Here is a 20,123-nt window from a genome sequence, read left to right as displayed (position 1 = left end):
TTGCACAGCTCCCTGAATATGCGCGAATTCACATCCCTGGACTTGATGAAATTGACGATTTTCAACACATCTTCAAACACTAATTTCAGATTACCAGGCAGACTTTTTGATCCAAGAGAGTACCGATGAATGATGCAATGATCTACAGAAATTTCTGGATTCACAGCTTGAATGAGGCCCCGTAATCCACGATTACGACCCGACCCATCATCGACGGTGCTCCATCGACGGAGACCTAGATTAAAAAAGAAAAACTATTATAGATTGCGTCAGTTAGTCATTCTTACTTATCTTTTGCGTTATAATTATATGGTTTTAATTTAATTTATTTTGGTACTTTAGTATTTCAGTACGACAGACACGATACTTTTTTTGTGAATTATGTATAAAATATTAGCTACACTACAGCTACTTGTACAATAAATAAAACTATATGACTATATGCCATGTAATTCATTGTATTTATACTAATCTAGACTTTATATAAACATCTCTCCCTACCTGTTGAACGCTGTTCCAATCCATTCGTGGTAAAGAAACTGTTTATGATATTGAAGATATCTTCTCCCTTCGTGGTTGTCAGCAGATTTTCGCATAATAGGAACTCTTTGATCTTGTCCTGGTGGACGTAACGAACGAACCCAAGCAGAACAGCACAACTGGCTACGTCACACGATTCATCAAATTTCAAGAAGAATTTGCTATATGAGCTTTTCTTGATCTCTGTTGTAACTTGGGACAGAATATCTGATGCCATGTCATCGACTCGTCGGCGGATTGTGTTGTTTGATAGAGATATGATACTCAGTTTCTTCGCTTGATCCTCCCCACACACCTTGCTTACCATCTCGTATGCACAAGGCATAATCAGATTCTCTGCAATGGTGTGGCATTTTGTTGTTCGGCAACTTTATATGCAACAAAGTAAGATGCTTCGACCGCAGCTTGAAGTTTTGGGCTTGAATTCCAGATGAACCGAACTAGATATTCTTCAGTGCTACAGCCCGGCGCTGAAAATAAGCCTGATCCTCATTTTGAAGATTTGAATGGCACTTCTGGAGGTGAGCTGAGAGTTTTGATGGCTTGAGGCTTTCATTTGTCAACACTTTGTGACATACTACACATTGTGGCCGATCCTCTCCACCAGAAGGTAAATTCACAAAGCCATAGCGAAGAAAGGCGTCAGAGTAGGTGCGCTTTTTAGACATTTTATTGTTTAATCTACAGAAAAAGAAAAACTACATAAAAAAAGTGTGAACAATGTGAACTTAGTATTTATTTTTTCATGGCATTCTAGATAGCATTAAAAGAGCTTATTCAGCATAGGAATGATGTAATAGTAGGTAAATACTAACTATACTGCACAGGGCAGTACACATACATACCAGGTTTTGTCTACCTCGGCTGATGCTCACATAGAAACTGACAGTGTGAAATAGAGGCAACCTCAGGCAGTGAGTGACGCGTACTGGACACGTCGATGAGTCATCAGGGTTACTGAGTGACTTGTGTTCTGAAGCATACTTGTCAAAATACTTTTAGGTTACCACACACTTAGATACATATTTTTTCTTTTCTACTACTGTATATTAGTTTTTGATGTTTATTGTTATTTGGTTTAACTTTATTACATACTTAAAATAGGTTTAATTTACAACTTTACATACTAAGACTAAGTTAACATTAATCCTAATACCAGCTACCTCAATGTTTTCTTGATTTTCAGAATTTTAACTTTTTTTCTATCACCCCTCCATTACCCCCGATAAATTTTTAAATTACCCCCAGTTTGGGAACCATTGCCTTAGGAAGACGAAGTTTAAGATCTTTGGCTTAGACTTTGAAAAGGACCACAGAGTCCCGCTAAGTAACTGTTATTTATAGAATAATTCTATTAGCCCTGTGAAAATCAACCACTTGTCTCTCTCTCTCTCTCTCTCTCTCATTCTTTTTCTTTTTATTTTGATATCGAAGGAGATTGATATGAAACTTAGATGCTCTATCAACAGATGGAGACGGAACATGCATTTTGTAAAGGTGTTTGTAGTAGCTTAGAGCAGTTATACACAAACTTATTACCCCCTCTATTCTCAATACGAGTTTTATTGTGCCTCCCCCGTCATTTTTCCATGTTAATTGTTGTTAGTGTATTACTTCAATATTTGTAGGTGGCTCTTAAAACTTGTTCATTTTTAAATTTCTGTGCTTCTATAATCATAATTGTTCTCCTCTTATCAACTCTTCGTGGTGCTCAAACCGTGGGGCACTCTCCCTCCCGAGGGTAGTGAGCTCGAACTTAGAATATTGAAATAAAAAACGCACCATATATATCGTTATAAAAACTTAATTTTAGGTTCTAATTGTCTACTGGAACAGCACAAAGATCTGAAAATTGAAGTGTAGTACACACGAACAATTAAATACTATAATGTGTTGAGAAAACATTAAAGTTCAAACATACAATTGTTAAAGGACAATTGTATAAGTTTCTGGTGATACACTTGGTGATATTTTTGTTCTGAAGGAATATTTTACATTATAAACAGCATGGAATTAGTTCTGCGTTTGCTGTTAATATTAATTCCAATCATATTTTACAGTATATAGTGAGACAGTTTAGAATACCAGTTCAGTTCCTTAAAAATATTGAAAGTTAAATTTTTTAACATATTTTGTTCAAAACAATTTAGAGCGAAATATTTCTGCACCAGATTGCCTCAATTGATTATATATTAATAAAGCTTTGATTATATAATAATAAAGTAATTGCTTTGATTTAAAAAAATAAAAATGAATACATCATTTTTGTTCGCCGTCGGTGCGAGGGGTGAGCACCAAAGTAGGTGGAGGAAACCCGGCATGGCCTGATGGCTAATATCCTCGATTCGCAATCTGCGGGTCACAGGTTCGAATCTCCATCACTTAAAACATACTCACCCTTTAAGCCGTGTGGTTGTTATATTGTTACGGCCAATCCCACTATTCGTTGGTAAATCCCAAGAATTGACTGGTAGTTTTGACTGGCTGCGTTGTCTTTAATTTAACACTGCTAAATTAGGGACGTCTAGTGCATGTAAGTCCTCGTGTAGCTTTGTAATATTGCTTTATGTCATCGCAATAATATATTACCCTTGTATAAAATGTTTAACATTTGTATGGTACAAAATATTGCCCAGTCAAGGAAATTATAAAATGTACATATTGTTTTTGTTTTCCACACAAATTTCCTTCATTAGAAATTACGAACAATATTTGAAAAAAAAATGTTTATATTATACTTAGTTGGCATGTGTTTTACATAAGATTTTTCAGCTATAAAATTACCAGCTTTTACAAGAGGAAAAAATATTTTAATTCAAGGTATGTGAATAAAGAAACCAGAGCATGCTTGTACATTATGCAGACTTACAATTAGCGTTGTTGACATGTTTTGTTTTTTTTTATTCACACAGTTTGCTCTTGGAAACGTGTTTCTGGAAGTTGTTCATTGCACTGATTTTTTGTATGTTATAAAGCGACGTCTACTGGTTTTTATTAGTCCTAGAGTGCACAGTTGTGGCTGTAAGATTTTTTGGGGAGGGGAAAGAATACCACCAACCGTATTTTATAAATAGGTGGAGATACTAATTTGGTTCTTGGGTACATTTTAATCACGTGTTGACACATACATGTATTATGTGTTAACTCATTATGTTCGATTGATGAATAGCAATGGTTCAGTCATCATTGAAGTATCTGTATGGATAGTACAAGAATAGTTCGTACTATTTCTGGTTGTACTGGTGTACATATACAGATGTTCTAAATCCACTTTATCATAGAACTGTGTTACCTAGATGTGCCGTATACATGTGTCCAGTAAAAGCAATAATACACAGATGCGTCAAATATATATTTCGAGTAAACACTTGTTACTCTGGTATTTTGAATTCATTACCTCGTAAAATGCCATACTGCTCAATCCACACCCAGGGAAAAGCCACCTTTTAAATTAATAACAATAAATGAGAAATCAAATCTGTTTTGAAACTCAGTTGCACACTTTCAAGAAATTCCATAGACTTTCTGCTCAGTAATTCGTAAGAATAGATTAATAGCATCATTGCTATATATTATTTAAATCCTATATGAATACAGGTTCACTGGGATGAGGGAAAAACTTCTCGGAATCCTATCCATGCAACATTTGTCTACAGAACATCTCGAGTTTTTAATGGGTAGGACTTGTTTTGGCTTCTTTGATTGATCATTTTGGTGTTTGGTATTATCTCTAGTATGGTATTGTACACTACTTTGTATGGTTTTTACACCTCTAGTTGAGCCTCTTGCGAAATTTTCTTTTTTTTTTAAACGCAATAACTGCGTATTGCGTTAATTAAACTTAAACTTACTGGCTTATTTGCTGTAAGGTGTCGACGTTTTTTAATAGAAAAGACGAGAAAAGATGGGGAAGCCCGTGCCTTCTGTTGGTTTTCATCAGAACTTCAAACTGGAGAAATATCTCTAGTTTAGGTACCGAAAATCTTACAAGCAGCAGGTACACTTTGTATTATGTATATGATGAACAAAGAACTACATAAAGTTGAAACTAATGTTTTCCAGTTTGTGCACATGATCATATATCCGTACGAATATTCAGGATATATTGAGCAACGAAAAGTCGGCGGTGAGATTAAAACTAATATAGGTTTATAAGTTGTATATAATTTAGACTTACTAATTTTTCACTAGTAGCATTAATCAACATGATGTGTGGCGTACCATCCAACAAGACTACCAGAGATACTAAGTTAATGTGAAATAGTTTACAAACAATAACATGCCATACGCGATACAGATTCTTAACCTACCATATGCCATACACGATAGACGGATTGTTTAACTTGGAAGTTGTTATGCACGCTACAGATTGTTTAATGTGAAATGCACGTCAGAGATTTAGGCTAAAACACGTCACATAATCATAAACAAGAGCAAATCGAAAGAGCAGAATTAGGCTTATGATAGTTGTGGTGTAACGTGCATGAGAGGTGGAGTTTCTAGAAACTGTTATAACTCTGAGACGAGTAGTTAATCGAGTGATTATTGTTATAACTCTGAGACGAGTAGTTAATCGAGTGATTATTGTTATAACTCTGAGACGAGTAGTTAATCGAGTGATTATTGTTATAACTCTGAGACGAGTAGTTAATCGAGTGATTATTGTTATAACTCTGAGACGAGTAGTTAATCGAGTGATTATTGTTATAACTCTGAGACGAGTAGTTAATCGAGTGATTATTGTTATAACTCTGAGACGAGTAGTTAATCGAGTGATTATTGTTATAACTCTGAGACGGTAGTTAATCGAGTGATTATTGTTATAACTCTGAGACGAGTAGTTAATCGAGTGATTATTGTTATAACTCTGAGACGAGTAGTTAATCGAGTGATTATTTGGGCTTCATATTTATTGTTAGCATCAATCAGGTTCTCTGTTGAATATTTTAAAGAATAAATTAGCAGCATCAATGCTACGTATTCTTCAAATTCTATATAAATATAGATTCACTGCAGTGAGCTAGGCAACTTTAGATCCCATACACACAGTATGTAATCTACCGCTATTAGAAGCCTAGCATTGCCTTTGTTGACGGCTGTCATTGAGGAGTGGGATTCTCCACAACCGGTGTTATCTATCGCTGAGGACCGGCATGGCCAGTGGTCCGGTGTTATCTATCGCTGAGGGCCGGCATGGCCAGTGGTCCGGTGTTATCTATCGCTGAGGGCCGGCATGGCCAGTGGTCCGGTGTTATCTATCGCTGAGGACCGGCATGGCCAGTGGTCCGGTGTTATCTATCGCTGAGGACCGGCATGGCCAGTGGTCCGGTGTTATCTATCGCTGAGGACCGGCATGGCCAGTGGTCCGGTGTTATCTATCGCTGAGGACCGGCATGGCCAGTGGTTCGGTGTTATCTATCACTGAGGACCGGCATGGCCAGTGGTTAAGGCGCTCGACTCGTAAAGGGTCGCGAGTTCGAATACCCGTCGCACCTAACATGCTCGCCTTTTCAGCCGTGGAGGCGTTATAATGTGACGGCCAATCTTACTATTCGTTGGTAAAAGAATAGCCCAAGAGTTGGCGGTGGGTAGTGATGACTAGCTGCCTTTCCTCTAGTCTCACACTGTTAAATTAGGGACGGCTAGCGCAGATAGCTCTCGTGTAGCTTTGCGCGAAATTCAAAAATAAACAAACAAACTTATCGCCCATTAGTATTGAAGTGAACTATTGATTTATCTTATTTTTAAGACTCGAATATGACTAAAAGACAATTTGTTTACACCGTTACTAAAAAGAGTTCTTCGAAATGACTTTATCAGAAAGTGATAATTTGCAGAGAGACTTGTCATAGATAACTGGTGTCAATATCACAATACCTTACTGCTGTCACTACTGTTTCGTTGTGTTCACTTTCAACCTACGAAATTTTAAATTGTAAATGACTGTGTAAAGTAACATGTTACACTGAAGCAATGTTTGGGTCTTTTAGTTCTTGGTATTAGAACTAACACGTTTCTCCTTTAACCGTAGTTCTCCAGTAAACTAGTTTCAGCTTCTTCCTTGGCTTCATTGAACTATTGTCAGTCTCATATGACCTAACGTTTCTGATGTATTTTAAGAATTATCTGTAGATATGAAGGATTATTCGCTTTGTCTCTACAAACGTTTGAAAGTCGTATATACCACATCAGTAACGTGATCAGAACCACGAATGATATCACAAAGTCGAATTTTGTTATCTGCAAATGAATTGCTTCGTCACTTTTATCTCTTTGTTTTATCTTCATTGTTTTGTTTTCAGTCGAGGTTTTCGATCTTTATGTAAATAATGATAATGTTGTTGGTCAATACTTTGGTCTAAAAGATCAAAGTTCCTGAAACAACACGTATCACAATGTTCGGGGTATGTGAGGGTCAAGCCGTTTATATGCAAAAGTAGTACTTGTTTTTGCTCAATTGTTAAACAGTTTGCATCCTCTATTTTTTTGCTGTAGGCCCTTCCATATGTTTGGATCAACATTTTGGAGATGCAGGTTTGCGTTCGTCACCAAAGGACCAAACTGTTCACAATGTGTACAGTTGTGGTTGTTCAGTATTAGCCCTCATTTGCTCATGATGTCGTAAAAACCTCAGTTATTCTGAAGCGAACCTTCTGGCTTGGAGGATCTGTGTTCTATAATTAATAAATCTGTAGCAAGACGCTCTCTTGACATACTGTTTCATGTCTTACGATCGCAATGTCAAGATTTAACTATTATTTCATCTGTAACATCAGTAGATATGAAAGAACCGTGCAAGATTGTTAGACGTGTATGATACATTTCGATCGAATACTTGTGACTCTTGAACTAATTCTCGCTTTTACTCATTTGTCAGTATTTTAGCGTCTACATCCCTTCATGCGTCATATTTTATTTTTGCTACTATTTAAGATCGTTTTTAATTTCAAGTTCTTCTGTTTCACTTTATCCCTCGATGTCATAATAAAGCTGCTTGGCATACCTTATCTCTTTTACATCAGAATATTTCTGATGGTCATTGGCATTTAGAACAGGTACTGTAACTGATTACAATTTGGCTTTTACAGCGTGGAGATACTCACTATAGTAGGGCATTCCAATATTGAAACCCACATTATAACAACCACACGAAAGTAACTATAATTTCAGATGTTCTTTTAAGATTTAGAATTACACGCCTTATTATTGGATAATTTTTCTTTTTTTAACGTCTAACACACAAACTAAACATCCAGCTTCCACTTGTTGTATTATAATAGGAAAAAACCTGATGAACTTAGAGGTATTTCAAAGAAGACAGTGGATCAGAAAGACAATCATCCTTCTCCGCATTAGTCTGAACTTCAAAGATTCAACTGTGTTGATTTCGTTTATAAATACGTAATATGAAAAGTACGCATTTCATCAAAATATTGGCTCTTTAACATCAAATCTATAAACTATTACAAAAAAATTGACTCGATAGTCGCCAAAAGTGATTTTCTTATTTAAGTACATAAAAACGAATTCGACTCATCTTGATTCCGATCACTGAATTGGTTTTACCATTTCATTAGGTTTGTCCACTACTTATTTTAACAAAATAAGATTTTGTTGTGACGTTTAACGATCTGCTAGTCTTAACCTGCTATACCGTTCTTGATTATTTTATTTTATCACAGTGTGGTGATACGCCGTTAGTTACAATATTTAATATATCCACTCGTATTTTTTATAACTTTCAATTTAATTTTTATTATAATGATCCATCTCCTTTGTTAACATAGTATATGACTTTAAAATAACCCAAACCTCCTGCACTCTTCAAACCTTATGATATATTATTCTAGTCGAATATCGCACGAAATCAGCTATGCTCGTTATTGTGCGTTTGTTGTAATCTTTGTGTGGAAGTTTGTTTACGTCAGAATTTAATATTAATTCACATATTAACCTTATGAATATCTCTTCGTAACGTTTTATGGGCAACTGGCTTTGTTCTAGTACGCTCCTTCATGTAATTTATCAACGCATGTGAAAGAAGATAGCCATTATGTGTCTCAAACATGCCTTGTCCATTCTCCGCTAAGATTATTGGAAATCAAACACAAGTGAACTTGGATTAGGGACATTTTAAAATTGTCATCAGTAAAGATTATCGAACATGGTATCGTAATTCCATGGTTCTCCCCTTTTATCTACTATAAAAGTAAATACAAGACCTGGTGTGGAGTGAGAAAGTGCCAAAAACATCATGAACAACGATAGTGGTTCATAATAGGGATTGCAAGAATAACACAAAATCTCAATAGAACATTTGGGCAAAAAATAGCTTAAACAGTAAAGATTCAGTTCAAACAATTTTAAACCTTATCATTGACTGTAAAGGCTGTACACGCACAAAAAATGCGCACGCACGTACACACAGACAACATGTTAAACATGTAAAGAAAATCTGTTCAAAACGGTCAATGTGTAATTCTTATTCTCTTGCCAACCTACAACAAACGCGACTTGGTATATTGCACCCAAACGTCTCGTAGAATACTAAATAAAGCACTGCGAAGGTCGTGAGGAAATCGAAAAGTCTGTTTCTTCTACATTTTACATAAAGTAGAAAACATCTTAAATCTGTAGCAAAACACGAACGTAATAATTTACTAAACATTTCGGAATCTTAAATTGTATCATCAATCACCCAGAGGTACAAAACCAACAGTATTTGTAATAACATCAGAATGATGATATACATAAGAAGTAAATCATTTCACAGTGCTAAGTGTAACAAAAAATAAGTAGGACGGATGAAATCGTTAAATTAAAATGTTTTAAATAAAGTGAAGAACGCGTATTATTTAGGGACGGAAGAAGAAATCATGTGTCCTGTTCCCGTATTGTGTAGAGTTGGCAGTGTTTATAACCCTTTATTCAGTTTATATAGATATGTCTATGTATTCGTATGATCATACTTTAAGGTGATGTTTAGTTTCACCAACCTAGGAGGACTTAGTACACGAGATGTGAACAATGGACAGTCAACAACGATCTTTAACACAACAAATTATGAGTCAGAAATCTGGATTTCGTAATAACTCTCAGGTCAATTTGGAGATAGTATTACATGTTTTTCAACCTTTTCCGATATCGCACATCAAGTTTTTCACAACTGCTTACTCACCACAGTTTGTAAGAAAAAAATCAACAATTAAAATGCAAAACTCTTTATTATGGCTAAAATATACATCAAACTACAACAAGAACAGATAACGAACTTTTTTGCTCTTGAATATTTTGCATAATTGATAATATGCAGCATATCCTGTCTTCCTGATTACGATCTCATTAGCTCCTGTGTGAATCATTCACTCAGTTGAGAAGCGTTTTTCTAGATTATTGGTGATGGTATTTTGAAGATTCCGAAACGTTTAATAAATGAATTCTGTTATTGCTTACGGGTTGTCTTTCTTCTTAAGTCACGTTTTCCGAAAAACGAGTTAATTACTGTCATAATTCTAGTGTAAGCGATGTTATCTTTACACTTTGAAGCTCACATTCTTACATGTATATGGGGTTTCTTTAAAGAAACAGGGTGAAAAAGGAATTGCCATATAATAATAAATGAATATTAGACGACCGTAACAAGTAGGTACTCAATGCTTTGTACATAATATAACCAATGTATTTAGGAAGTCAACCCCCATAATGTGCATGAAGTGCAAGAGTAAAAAAAAAAGAAAGTCAATACACGTTAACTCTTTGTACATAAAAAAATTTGAAGAATAATTACTTAAAGACACGAAGATTTATTCCAAATGTTTTAAATGCATGAGTTGTATTTGAAAAACTACTTTTCTACTGATAAAATATTCTTCATGATCACTGTTTTTCTTAGTCGAGTTATATATTTGTCCACTGCTATGTATTATATACATGTGTATGCTCACTGTATTATCAAACAAGTCTCCATAACAATCTTTACCTGCAGTTTAACATTTTATACTTTGAACTAATTAGTTTATAGCTACAGTAAACCACCATGGACCGTGTCCTCTAGTTAGTTGCTAACTAATTTTATTATTATTATAACGTGTAGAGTATTGAAGAGGTTTGTCCTTTTCTACCCACCTAGTTATTTTGTACTGGGATAATTAGTACATGGATTGTAATGTCTGTTTATCACTTTTCAGTTGTTATTGCTTTGTCATTTTTTCACCAATTAAAAAAATTCATGAAGTTTGCACGAGTGAAGTAGCTTTTTAGTAATATATTTAATTGAAGAAGCATTTTACAGGGAAACAGTTTTTACGATACTGCGCAGATGTGGAAGTTCAATAAAAGTTTAATGAATTCCAGCTGAATACCTTACAATTCATGAGCGCTTCTTGGAAATAATTAAAGGTTTTAAGTACTTTTGGGGTACATGTTAACGAGTGGACGAACAACTAATGGCTTATTATTGAGTTGTAAAAATATTTCTTGGCGGAAGTAATGGCAGAAGCTAGTTGTGAGTGTAACTACGGTATTGGATAGCTAATATGTGAAAGGAAATAATTAACAAACTTTGGCATCTTTTACAAGCTTTAACCAATCCAATGTTTTCTGGACATGTTTTTACACTAATTCAATAAATGTACCAGAACTTGCGTCAAGCGAATTATATTTTAAGCTGAACAAGAGAGCGTATTATAAGTAACATTGAATTTTAAACTTTTGACCTATCGATATGTAAGAACGCTTTCTTCAGGAGAAAAAGGTTATCGTGTGAAAAGCCGAATTGCCTCTAATACCTTAGACAATGTTTCGATACATTTTAGATTTCAAACACAACACTGCTATTAGCTACATTTTACGGCGTGACTTAATACACTATATAGTAGGTTAAGTATTTAAAAAGTGTTCGCATAGAAATTATGATAAGCTGATTTATTCCAATTGTGTCCCAAAAGTAAATTTCAAAACGACGTACGGCCGAATGTTATTTCGAGTTCGATACACTCTTTAACTCGCTGTAACCTTAGGCTTCAGTGTTAAGAGCAGGAGTTCTGTAACTTGTAATAATTAGCTGTATTCATGTAATATTTTGTGTCGCATTATTCTGTCTCAATTTTATGAAAACGAAAATATTTTATACACCAAAGGCGACCGTGGTAAATGTCCTCCAGGTGAATACAGGTGTGGTGATGGAATGTGTATCCACCTTGAATGGAAATGTGATGGTGAAAGTGATTGTGATGATGGTTCGGATGAAATAAATTGTCGTAAGTACACTTCTGTTTATGCTTTCTTTTATTCGGTGAAACATTTTCCTAACATTTTTTTTTCTCGAGAAACCACTTAGCATATGTCCTGATCATTTAATATTTTTATTATTTTTTCATGTTTTATTAATAGCTTTAGATACTGCCGTAGTCGTGTTACTTGGTTATAGGTGGACTTCAGATTTTTTAATGTCTATTTAGGTGACATGTTGTGTTAGGTATAAACTGCAACACAACCCATAAGATATTTTAATAAAAGATATGATTATAATGGAAAGTTTATTAGTAGTAAACATTTCTTAAAAGAAGAGTAGTTAATAATATTACTCAAGGAAGGAATAGTAAGCTTTCACTAATATATCTGTACTGTACTTAAAGCATATTATCTATGGTAAAATCAAGTTAATTAAAATAAAAGGGATATGGGAAAAACTGAGAATCTAAAAATTGCATATTATAATAATTTGGCCTATTGATTTGTCACACTGACAACTTTTGGCTTTCAGAACCATGACTTAAGTTTTTAAAAACTTTTGTTCTTATTAATTTTACAAATCATGTATTTTGTTTTTCAGCTACAGTTAAATGTAATGAAACACAGTTTCGATGTACCTCAGGTCGTTGTATTCCAAAGTCTTCCATATGTGATGGTAGGAATGACTGCCCCGATAAGAGTGATGAAAAGGATTGTGTTTGTAAGAGTTGTTCTTTGTTATTTTGTATTAAATTTTGATTGGCTAGTGTATTCCATTAAAATATAAAGTGTTTCTCTGTTTTGGTATAATTGATACACAATAACCTGGTACTAATGTGTAAAATATGAAATTGTGCATATTAGTACAAAATTTTGCAGTTGTATTATTCCCCTAGTTTTTGTCAGTTTTGAATAACCATATACTCTTCTAAGTTTATCAATAATAAATTTATCTCAACTTAAGAAATTAATAGATTTCTAATTTTCTTTAGAATGCAGAGGCAATCTAAAGCCTAATTTTAGTCTTTTGTATTACTTTGAGCAGAACCTTTATGTTGCTCTTGAGAAATTAAAGTATCTAATTAGTTCTCTTAAATTCATTATCTGTACACTGCATTCAGCTTTATTTTATGGAAGATGAGTTGTACTTTCATAAGTTTCTAAGTCCCATTCACTTGTCATAGTTTTATTATGATGATTTAGGTTTAATTATATAATTAGGTGATCAATCTAAATCTTCTTGGTGTAATGAAAATTCTGCTGTGTGAAATGTCACTTGGGAACAGATTAATTCTATAACATTTGTCTGTTAGACAGACTGAATCATAATGTTGATTAATAATCCATGTCTCAGCTATGAAACCAAATTCCATTTTAAGAAAGATTAATATTTTATCTGAGGATCTGTTTATGTATATAGAATTTTCAGGTAAAATGGCTCAGTTTGATTTAAACACAATTGTTTGATTGATATTTTTTGTACATTTCTAGCAGTTGAAGAGTCTTGTGGTTTAGGGCAGTTTCAGTGCTTGGATGGAACATGTATTGGACAACAGTTTGTGTGTAATGGTGAAGTTGACTGTCCAGATAGCTCTGATGAATCTACTAATGGAACTTGTAGTAAGGAAATCAAAGCTTTATTTGAAAGAAAAAAAAATGTTATTATGTTATTGATGCATAAAAAATTTATGTGGCTGAAAATATCACTAACAGTAATTCTTTGTTTTTTAAATCACCCACAGCTAGTGGTACTCCATGTAAGGAGGATGGATTTCCATGCCAGCACTTGTGTGTATCAACTCCAACTGGACATCAGTGTGCATGCAAAGATGGTTATGAACTTGGTTTGGATGGTCGGTCGTGCCTTGGTATGTTTTAACATTGTTTCTGCTTCAAACTATTTTAAGTGCTAGGTAAGATGTACTGCTCAAATTATATTAACTTTTTATTTCTGAGGAGAACATAAAATCTGTCTAAATGGGGAAAAGATATACAAACATTTTAATTAACATAAGAAAACCAACATTCATTGTGTAATGTAGAAAACAAGTTTTTAAGAGCTGTTTTAAAGAGTTTCAGCACTAAATGCATGTTGTAAGAGTTATTTAAGAGTTTCTTCAGTAAACACATGCTGTAAGGGTTGTTTGAAAAGTTTGAGTATTAAAAACATGTTAAACTGCTTCATGTTGTTCATAGTGGTTTGTATCATACACAATTAGTACATAGTATATACAACAGTGTTATAGTACTTTGCATGTATAGCTTATAAGTTTTAAATGTAGGCACATGTGTATCTGTGTTTTTTTCCATACAACTTCAGTTTATGTTCACTTCCCAACTTTACAAGTGCTCTTCCCTCTCCTTTAAAAAAAAAATAAAAAAAAATCATTTAGATTTAATACCAGCTTAAACATCGTAAGTTTTTGCAATGCCATCAAGTGTTTTGCTTTCTTTCTATAGAGAGTTATGTTAAATAGCCTTATAACTGTGTGTGTCTGTTGTCCATTATCTTTAAAGTGTGTATCATATTGTAGTTAAACTCTCACAAAGTAATTGTAGATGTTAAGGATTACAGAAAATTGCCAAATTTTCTGTTATTGAACACTGTGTAAAATTAGTTAAGGTTTTTATTTGTTTCCTTAATTTTGTTTAGCATTTATAACTGGTTGGGGCCCTTTATGCTAGTATAATTTGTCTCCTGGGCTACTAATTAGTGCATTACCACCATGAATGAGAGCTGGAATTCCAACTTCAAGAGGTAAGCTTATCTTACTTACCACCAACCTGTAGTATCCTTTATTATTACTACTTGTTTTCTTCAGAGAGCATTCGCCTTCCCACAACTTCTCAGGCAGTGAAGAGTGATATTGGTGAGGGACATTGTAGGCTTGAGCACCTACATGTTGCATTCCTAATTTGGTTATGCTATTATTTAATTATCATTTATTAATTTGTTCACTTGAGCCTAGCAAATGGGGTCCTCTTCTGCAGCCACCCCCAAAACTTATAATACATTTGATAACCTGTACCCTGGGGGATAATTTCAATTTATGCAGTATTTGTAATTTTTGTTCAGGCTTGTTTTGTTTATTAGAGAAAGAAAAGGAGACATAATTTTTAAAGATATCTTGTATTTGTGGGCGTCTTTGTTTTACAATAAGCATAGTAAGTATGTGGTTTTAAAATTATAGCTAAAACTTTATTGGCTCATATGACATATGAATATAAGTGGAAGAACTGGTTTATTTCTTAGTGTTAATGAACTTTCATTTACATTTTGTTTTTGAATGTTAAACAATAGTTAGGCCTATTATGAATTTTTTTCTTTTCATAATTGAAGTCAGCAGTAAGTGTGAAAAGTAATTAATGATTTTGAGGTGTTCATCTGTACAAAAATAATGACAATCTCTTGGTAAACATGAACAAATATACAAATTCCTATTTGTTTTTTTTAGGTAATCTGTGATAGTGGGGAATGCACCTATAGGGAATGTAGGCTATATTTTGAGTCTAAATAAGCCATCCCATTTTACAGATAATTTAAAATATTACGTATGAATTGTTTAGCAGACTTGGCTGGCTCACCAATGGTGTGCACGTAAATCTGAAAGAATCACGATGATTACAGTGCAGTAGTGAAAAGACTAAAGGACAGTTTTATGGTATACACAATTTTATTTTTTTTAATCAAAATGTATTAAGTTTTTAGTTGATAACGTCAGATGGGTTATCAGATTAAAACGTACATACTCGGTAAATTTCCAGATAATTTGGCTTCATAATAGGCTTGTTTTATTCAAGTTTAATGTGATGCAAAATATTTTTAAGTTTTAAAACAATTCAGAAAGTAATTAAAGATAATGTGTGAATGTAACCCATTGACTTGTTTAATTTTTCTATCATGCAGATATAGATGAGTGCAAGTGGGATGGTTCTTGTAGTCAGGAATGTCAGAATACTGTTCCTGGTTATCAGTGTTTCTGCAAAGAAGGTTATACTCTTCTCAAGAATAACCGTGGATGTAAAGCATCAGGTGATTTCACTGTTCAGGCAGTTATTGAGGTATTGCTAAGATAGGTGTAAGGTGGTATTGAGGAAACTTTAAAAGGACAAGTACACTGAATTCTGTTAGTGGGACAGTGCTTTAGCATTCTTACATATGTCTGAGCCTGTTCATTTATCCATCTTTAATAAAGTAATATGATTATAGACTTATTGAAATTCATTTAATTGTAGGATCCTGGAAACATTGGTATTTAAAAGTTTTTATATTTAATTTTTCAACATGATTGTCGTACACTGTTTAGAAGATTAATCAGTAAAGAATCTGAAAAGGGTTTATTCCTTAATTATGTGGACTTTTGAGGGATAAAATTAACAATGATATTGACCCTTAAGAGAGTTTGAGCTAATTAAATGCAAAAAATGTTCATCAAGTGAGTGTTTGTAAACAATGACAGCATGTCTAAATTGACAATTTTAACTTTAAGCTTTTATGTTTTGTAGCCAAAACATGTACTGGCTTGCAAAGAAGATTATTGTGAATGTTTTTTTGTTTTGTTTTTTAAATATGTATCTGAGTTCCATTTTGTAACAGGATTTGTTTTTAAAACAAGTTTTATTCCTTTACAGGCATGGAACCATTTATTTTGTTTGCCAAACGGGTAGATATTCGACGAACTACAATGGATGGGTCCTCATACACATCTGTTTTGAGCAACCTTGAAAATGCTATTGCTGTGAATTACCATTATGACAAAAAAACATTGTTTTGGACTGACATCAAAGCTGATGTCATTCGCTCTGCTTCTTTTAATGGTACTAATGTACGTGATGTGGTTTTTGTTGGACTCTCAAGTCCAGGTGGACTAGCTGTGGATTGGATAGGGAATAAAATATTCTGGACTGATGTTGGACCATCCAGGATTGAAGTGGCTAACTTGGATGGTTCCATGAGACAAGTTTTATTCTGGAAAAAATTGGAAAAACCTCGGGCCATAGTTGTTAATCCAGATGAAAGGTAAGGTTAATGTTGTTGCTAAACATTTAGTATAATGAAATAAATTACTGTTAGTGATAATATGAGAAAATGAATAAGTTGTAAGGAAAATTATTTCTGCCACTAGTATTGGAATGTAACCTAAACATGTAATTTCAGTGAAAAAATTTGTTAGCTTTATCCAGTAAAACGTTAATAAGCTGTTTGTGATGGGGATTTGAATCCATGACCCTCGGATCATGAGTTGAGTGCCTTAACCACCTGGCCATGCCACACCTAATAGCAATGAAAAACAAAGGATATGAATCAACAGGTGAAACCATGAACTCAAAGGTCATCATGCTTCAGGTAGCATAATCCAACAGAATCAAGGAGGATCTCCATACAGCAATGAGACATGAGTTAGCTCTACATAGTTTGCTTTCATGGCATATCCATTATTTGATACATACCTCACTTAGTTGGAAAATGAAATGGTTATTTAAGCTACCTGTGAAGACATACCAGCCAACTTGTCAGATGGCAGCAGCTGTGGACTTCTTTGTAATTGGATTCTTCAAACAGGCACTGAAAAATGGTTATCTTCATACATTGGATGGCTTTGAAAATCTAGTCTTATAATATAGTGCAATATAAATAACACCACAAGCTATGGTTGTCAAACAGAACATGACCAGGAATGGTGACATGGAATGTAGTAATGTGGTGAGGCTCCATGGTCATTTTAATATAATATACTTGATCTTCATACTCTTTCAAAGGTTTACATTGCTTACAACATTCAGTTTCATGGATATATATGTATGCATGCATGCACGCACGCATATCAGCTTAGGCCTAATCCCTATTTTAATCATGCTTTAATGGAAAAAATCATAAATTATCAATTAAATATTTATCCTTCATATATTTATAGTCATTATGCATATAGTTTTAAGAAGAAATTTTCCTTTAGGTGTGTAGCAATCAAGTGATTGAAATGACTTTTTTCAGTGAACCATTTTTGTTTTTGAATTGATTATTGTTATTATAGATTGTATAGTAGTTTTGTATAACAATACTGACTTGGTGTATTTTTTGTTCAGGTTTTATTATTTTTATACCTATTTTCAAATACTAATACACACAGTATCTTTAATATCCACAGCACTCTCTACTGGACAGACTGGGGAAGTGAACCCAGAATTGAAAGAGCATTCTCTGATGGAAGCGGTCGTCAAGCCATTGTCACAACCTCCCTTTTCTGGCCTAATGGTCTTGCAATTGACTATCCTATAAGGCGTCTTTTTTGGACTGATGCTAAACATCGAGTGATTGAGAGTGCTAATCTGGATGGATCCGGTCGTAAACAGATTGTTAAACAGGGTTAGAAGTTTCCTGAATATAATACATCCAGTAATACAAATATACATATTTATTTTAAACCCACTTAGAGACTACATTACTCTAGAATAATTTGTTTGTGGTGCTTGGTTTGTAGGTATTTCAAAGCAATTAATTTTTGCAGATTAACAAAATGTGTTGCACTATGCAAAAAATAACTACAGGATCATGTTAAACAGTTAACATGTAAAAGGATATAGTGTTAACTCAGGCTTTAAAAATATGCCATTTAAAGTTAAGTTTTTAAATAATGATTTTTAGTTAAGTTGTTTATGAAAGTGTTCTGTTTTGTTTGATTTTTCATGAAATCTTCAGTTTTTGCCACTTAGTAATGTTTTGGAATTGATGATGGTGATTTATAAAACACTTATATAAACAATGATTGTTATTAGCTTTCAAAGAGGTCATCTATTTAGAAGTTATGGAGAAAGAAAAGAAAAGCACATTGAAGTGCCCTGTTGTTTATTGAGCTTTAGCTTAGCTTTGAAGTAAGCATGTTGGTAAAATGTACAGAAAAAAGAGGTTTGTTAAATGTACAGTTAACCAAACATAGTAAAATGGAATAAGTAATACTAAACATCTTAGCTTTTGGCATTATTTAAAAAATAGAAAAGGTAATGTCTGTATTAGAAGGTATTAGAAAGGATAAACTCTTCTGCTGTAAGTATATTATTATTTCAATTTGTGTTAATAATTTGTTATTCATGTTGTATTGAAATGATTTCATTCAAGGTTTGCAACATCCTTATGCCATCAGTGTGTTTGAAGACGATATTTATTGGACAGACTGGCATACCAAAAGTATTCATAAAGCTAATAAGTTTACTGGACAGAAGAAGACCACTGTCTTGTCCAACTTGAACTTTCCCATGGAGCTTACAGTTGTCCACCCACTGAGACAACCTAATGGTAGTTAAATTTTTACAAGCACAAGCATTAAATGGTTATTTTAATAATTATTTTAAAACTAACCTGTTCATGCATTATTCCAACTATATGGTAAAATCTACGTTTTTCTCTGCCATTGATCATTCACATGTACGTTGTATGTTTTTCTATGTCCGACATTTTTTAAAACAGTTGTTATATTCCTAAGAAACATAGAAATTGTTACAGTTGCTGTAAAATAAAGTTATTAGCATTTCAGTCAGATAACGTTCATTGATTCTGGGTATTTTAATCATTTATTTTCAGGACTATTGGTGTTTAGAACTTTAACTGTTTTGTTTTTCTAATAGGTGTTACTTTAACTTTGCTAAATTATATTTTTTCTAATGAACTTTCTTTTGCAATAGAAATTGAACTGTTCTTTAATTCTTTGGAATTCTCTCTCGTATGTTTCTTCGTCCTGTTTTTCTTTGTGTATAAACATGTCCTATGGGAAAGTGAACTGATAGTATAGACTCTTAAAGTTGATTTGATTTTAAATTATAATGTAATTTCAGTAAATCTTTAGAAATGAATCTTTTTTTTTTTTTGCCAATATAAGTCTAATTTATTTATTTTCTTAGAATGGCTAAAAAATATTGAATTGCTGTATTTTTGTTTCAGCAACTAATCCTTGTGGTGATGATAATGGTGGATGTAGCCATCTCTGCCTTGGTAATAATAAAAGTTATAGTTGTTCTTGTCCAACTGGAATATCCTTGAAGAAAAATGGTCAGTCATGTAAAAAAGGTAAAGATACATAGTGAAGAATTGCTGTTTGTTATCAAGCTAAACTTGGTTGACAGAAGAAACAAATGTTACATAATTTTTAAAGTGTTTCTAATCAAACATTTCTAAGTTTAATGTGCTGAGAACATTTTTACCATCCTTTATATTTGTATTGAAGGGTATGTTATGGTGAAGATGTTCCAATATCTGTTATCACAGTGTAATGGTGTATCAGTACAGTACTGTAAATATTCGGTAAATTATAATTAAAATGTATGTGTACCTTATTTGTTGAAGAATACAAAGATACGTG

General features: G+C 33.4%; 1 protein-coding gene across 3 annotated transcripts in view; it reads left to right on the top strand.

The window, feature by feature from the left end:
* Positions 1–20,123, top strand: part of Lrp4 (LDL receptor related protein 4) — a 156,431-nt gene that overhangs the window by 103,408 nt on the left and 32,900 nt on the right. For 2 of the 3 annotated variants that reach the window (XM_076453984.1, XM_076453983.1), the window contains exons 4-12: positions 11,679–11,798; positions 12,374–12,493; positions 13,264–13,392; positions 13,515–13,640; positions 15,680–15,805; positions 16,405–16,792; positions 17,919–18,136; positions 18,887–19,063; positions 19,706–19,831. In XM_076453984.1, coding sequence (XP_076310099.1) covers positions 11,679–11,798; positions 12,374–12,493; positions 13,264–13,392; positions 13,515–13,640; positions 15,680–15,805; positions 16,405–16,792; positions 17,919–18,136; positions 18,887–19,063; positions 19,706–19,831 — 1,530 coding nt within the window. Of the gene's footprint in view, positions 1–11,678; positions 11,799–12,373; positions 12,494–13,263; positions 13,393–13,514; positions 13,641–15,679; positions 15,835–16,404; positions 16,793–17,918; positions 18,137–18,886; positions 19,064–19,705; positions 19,832–20,123 lie in introns of those variants that run through there. The other variant, XM_076453985.1, reaches the window with a different exon arrangement.

Source organism: Tachypleus tridentatus, chromosome 9, assembly GCF_004210375.1.
Source record: "Tachypleus tridentatus isolate NWPU-2018 chromosome 9, ASM421037v1, whole genome shotgun sequence".
Classification (NCBI taxonomy): Eukaryota; Metazoa; Arthropoda; class Merostomata; order Xiphosura; family Limulidae; genus Tachypleus; species Tachypleus tridentatus.
The sequence above is the reverse complement of the archived record's forward strand: the minus strand, read 5'-3'. Positions and strand labels throughout refer to the sequence as shown.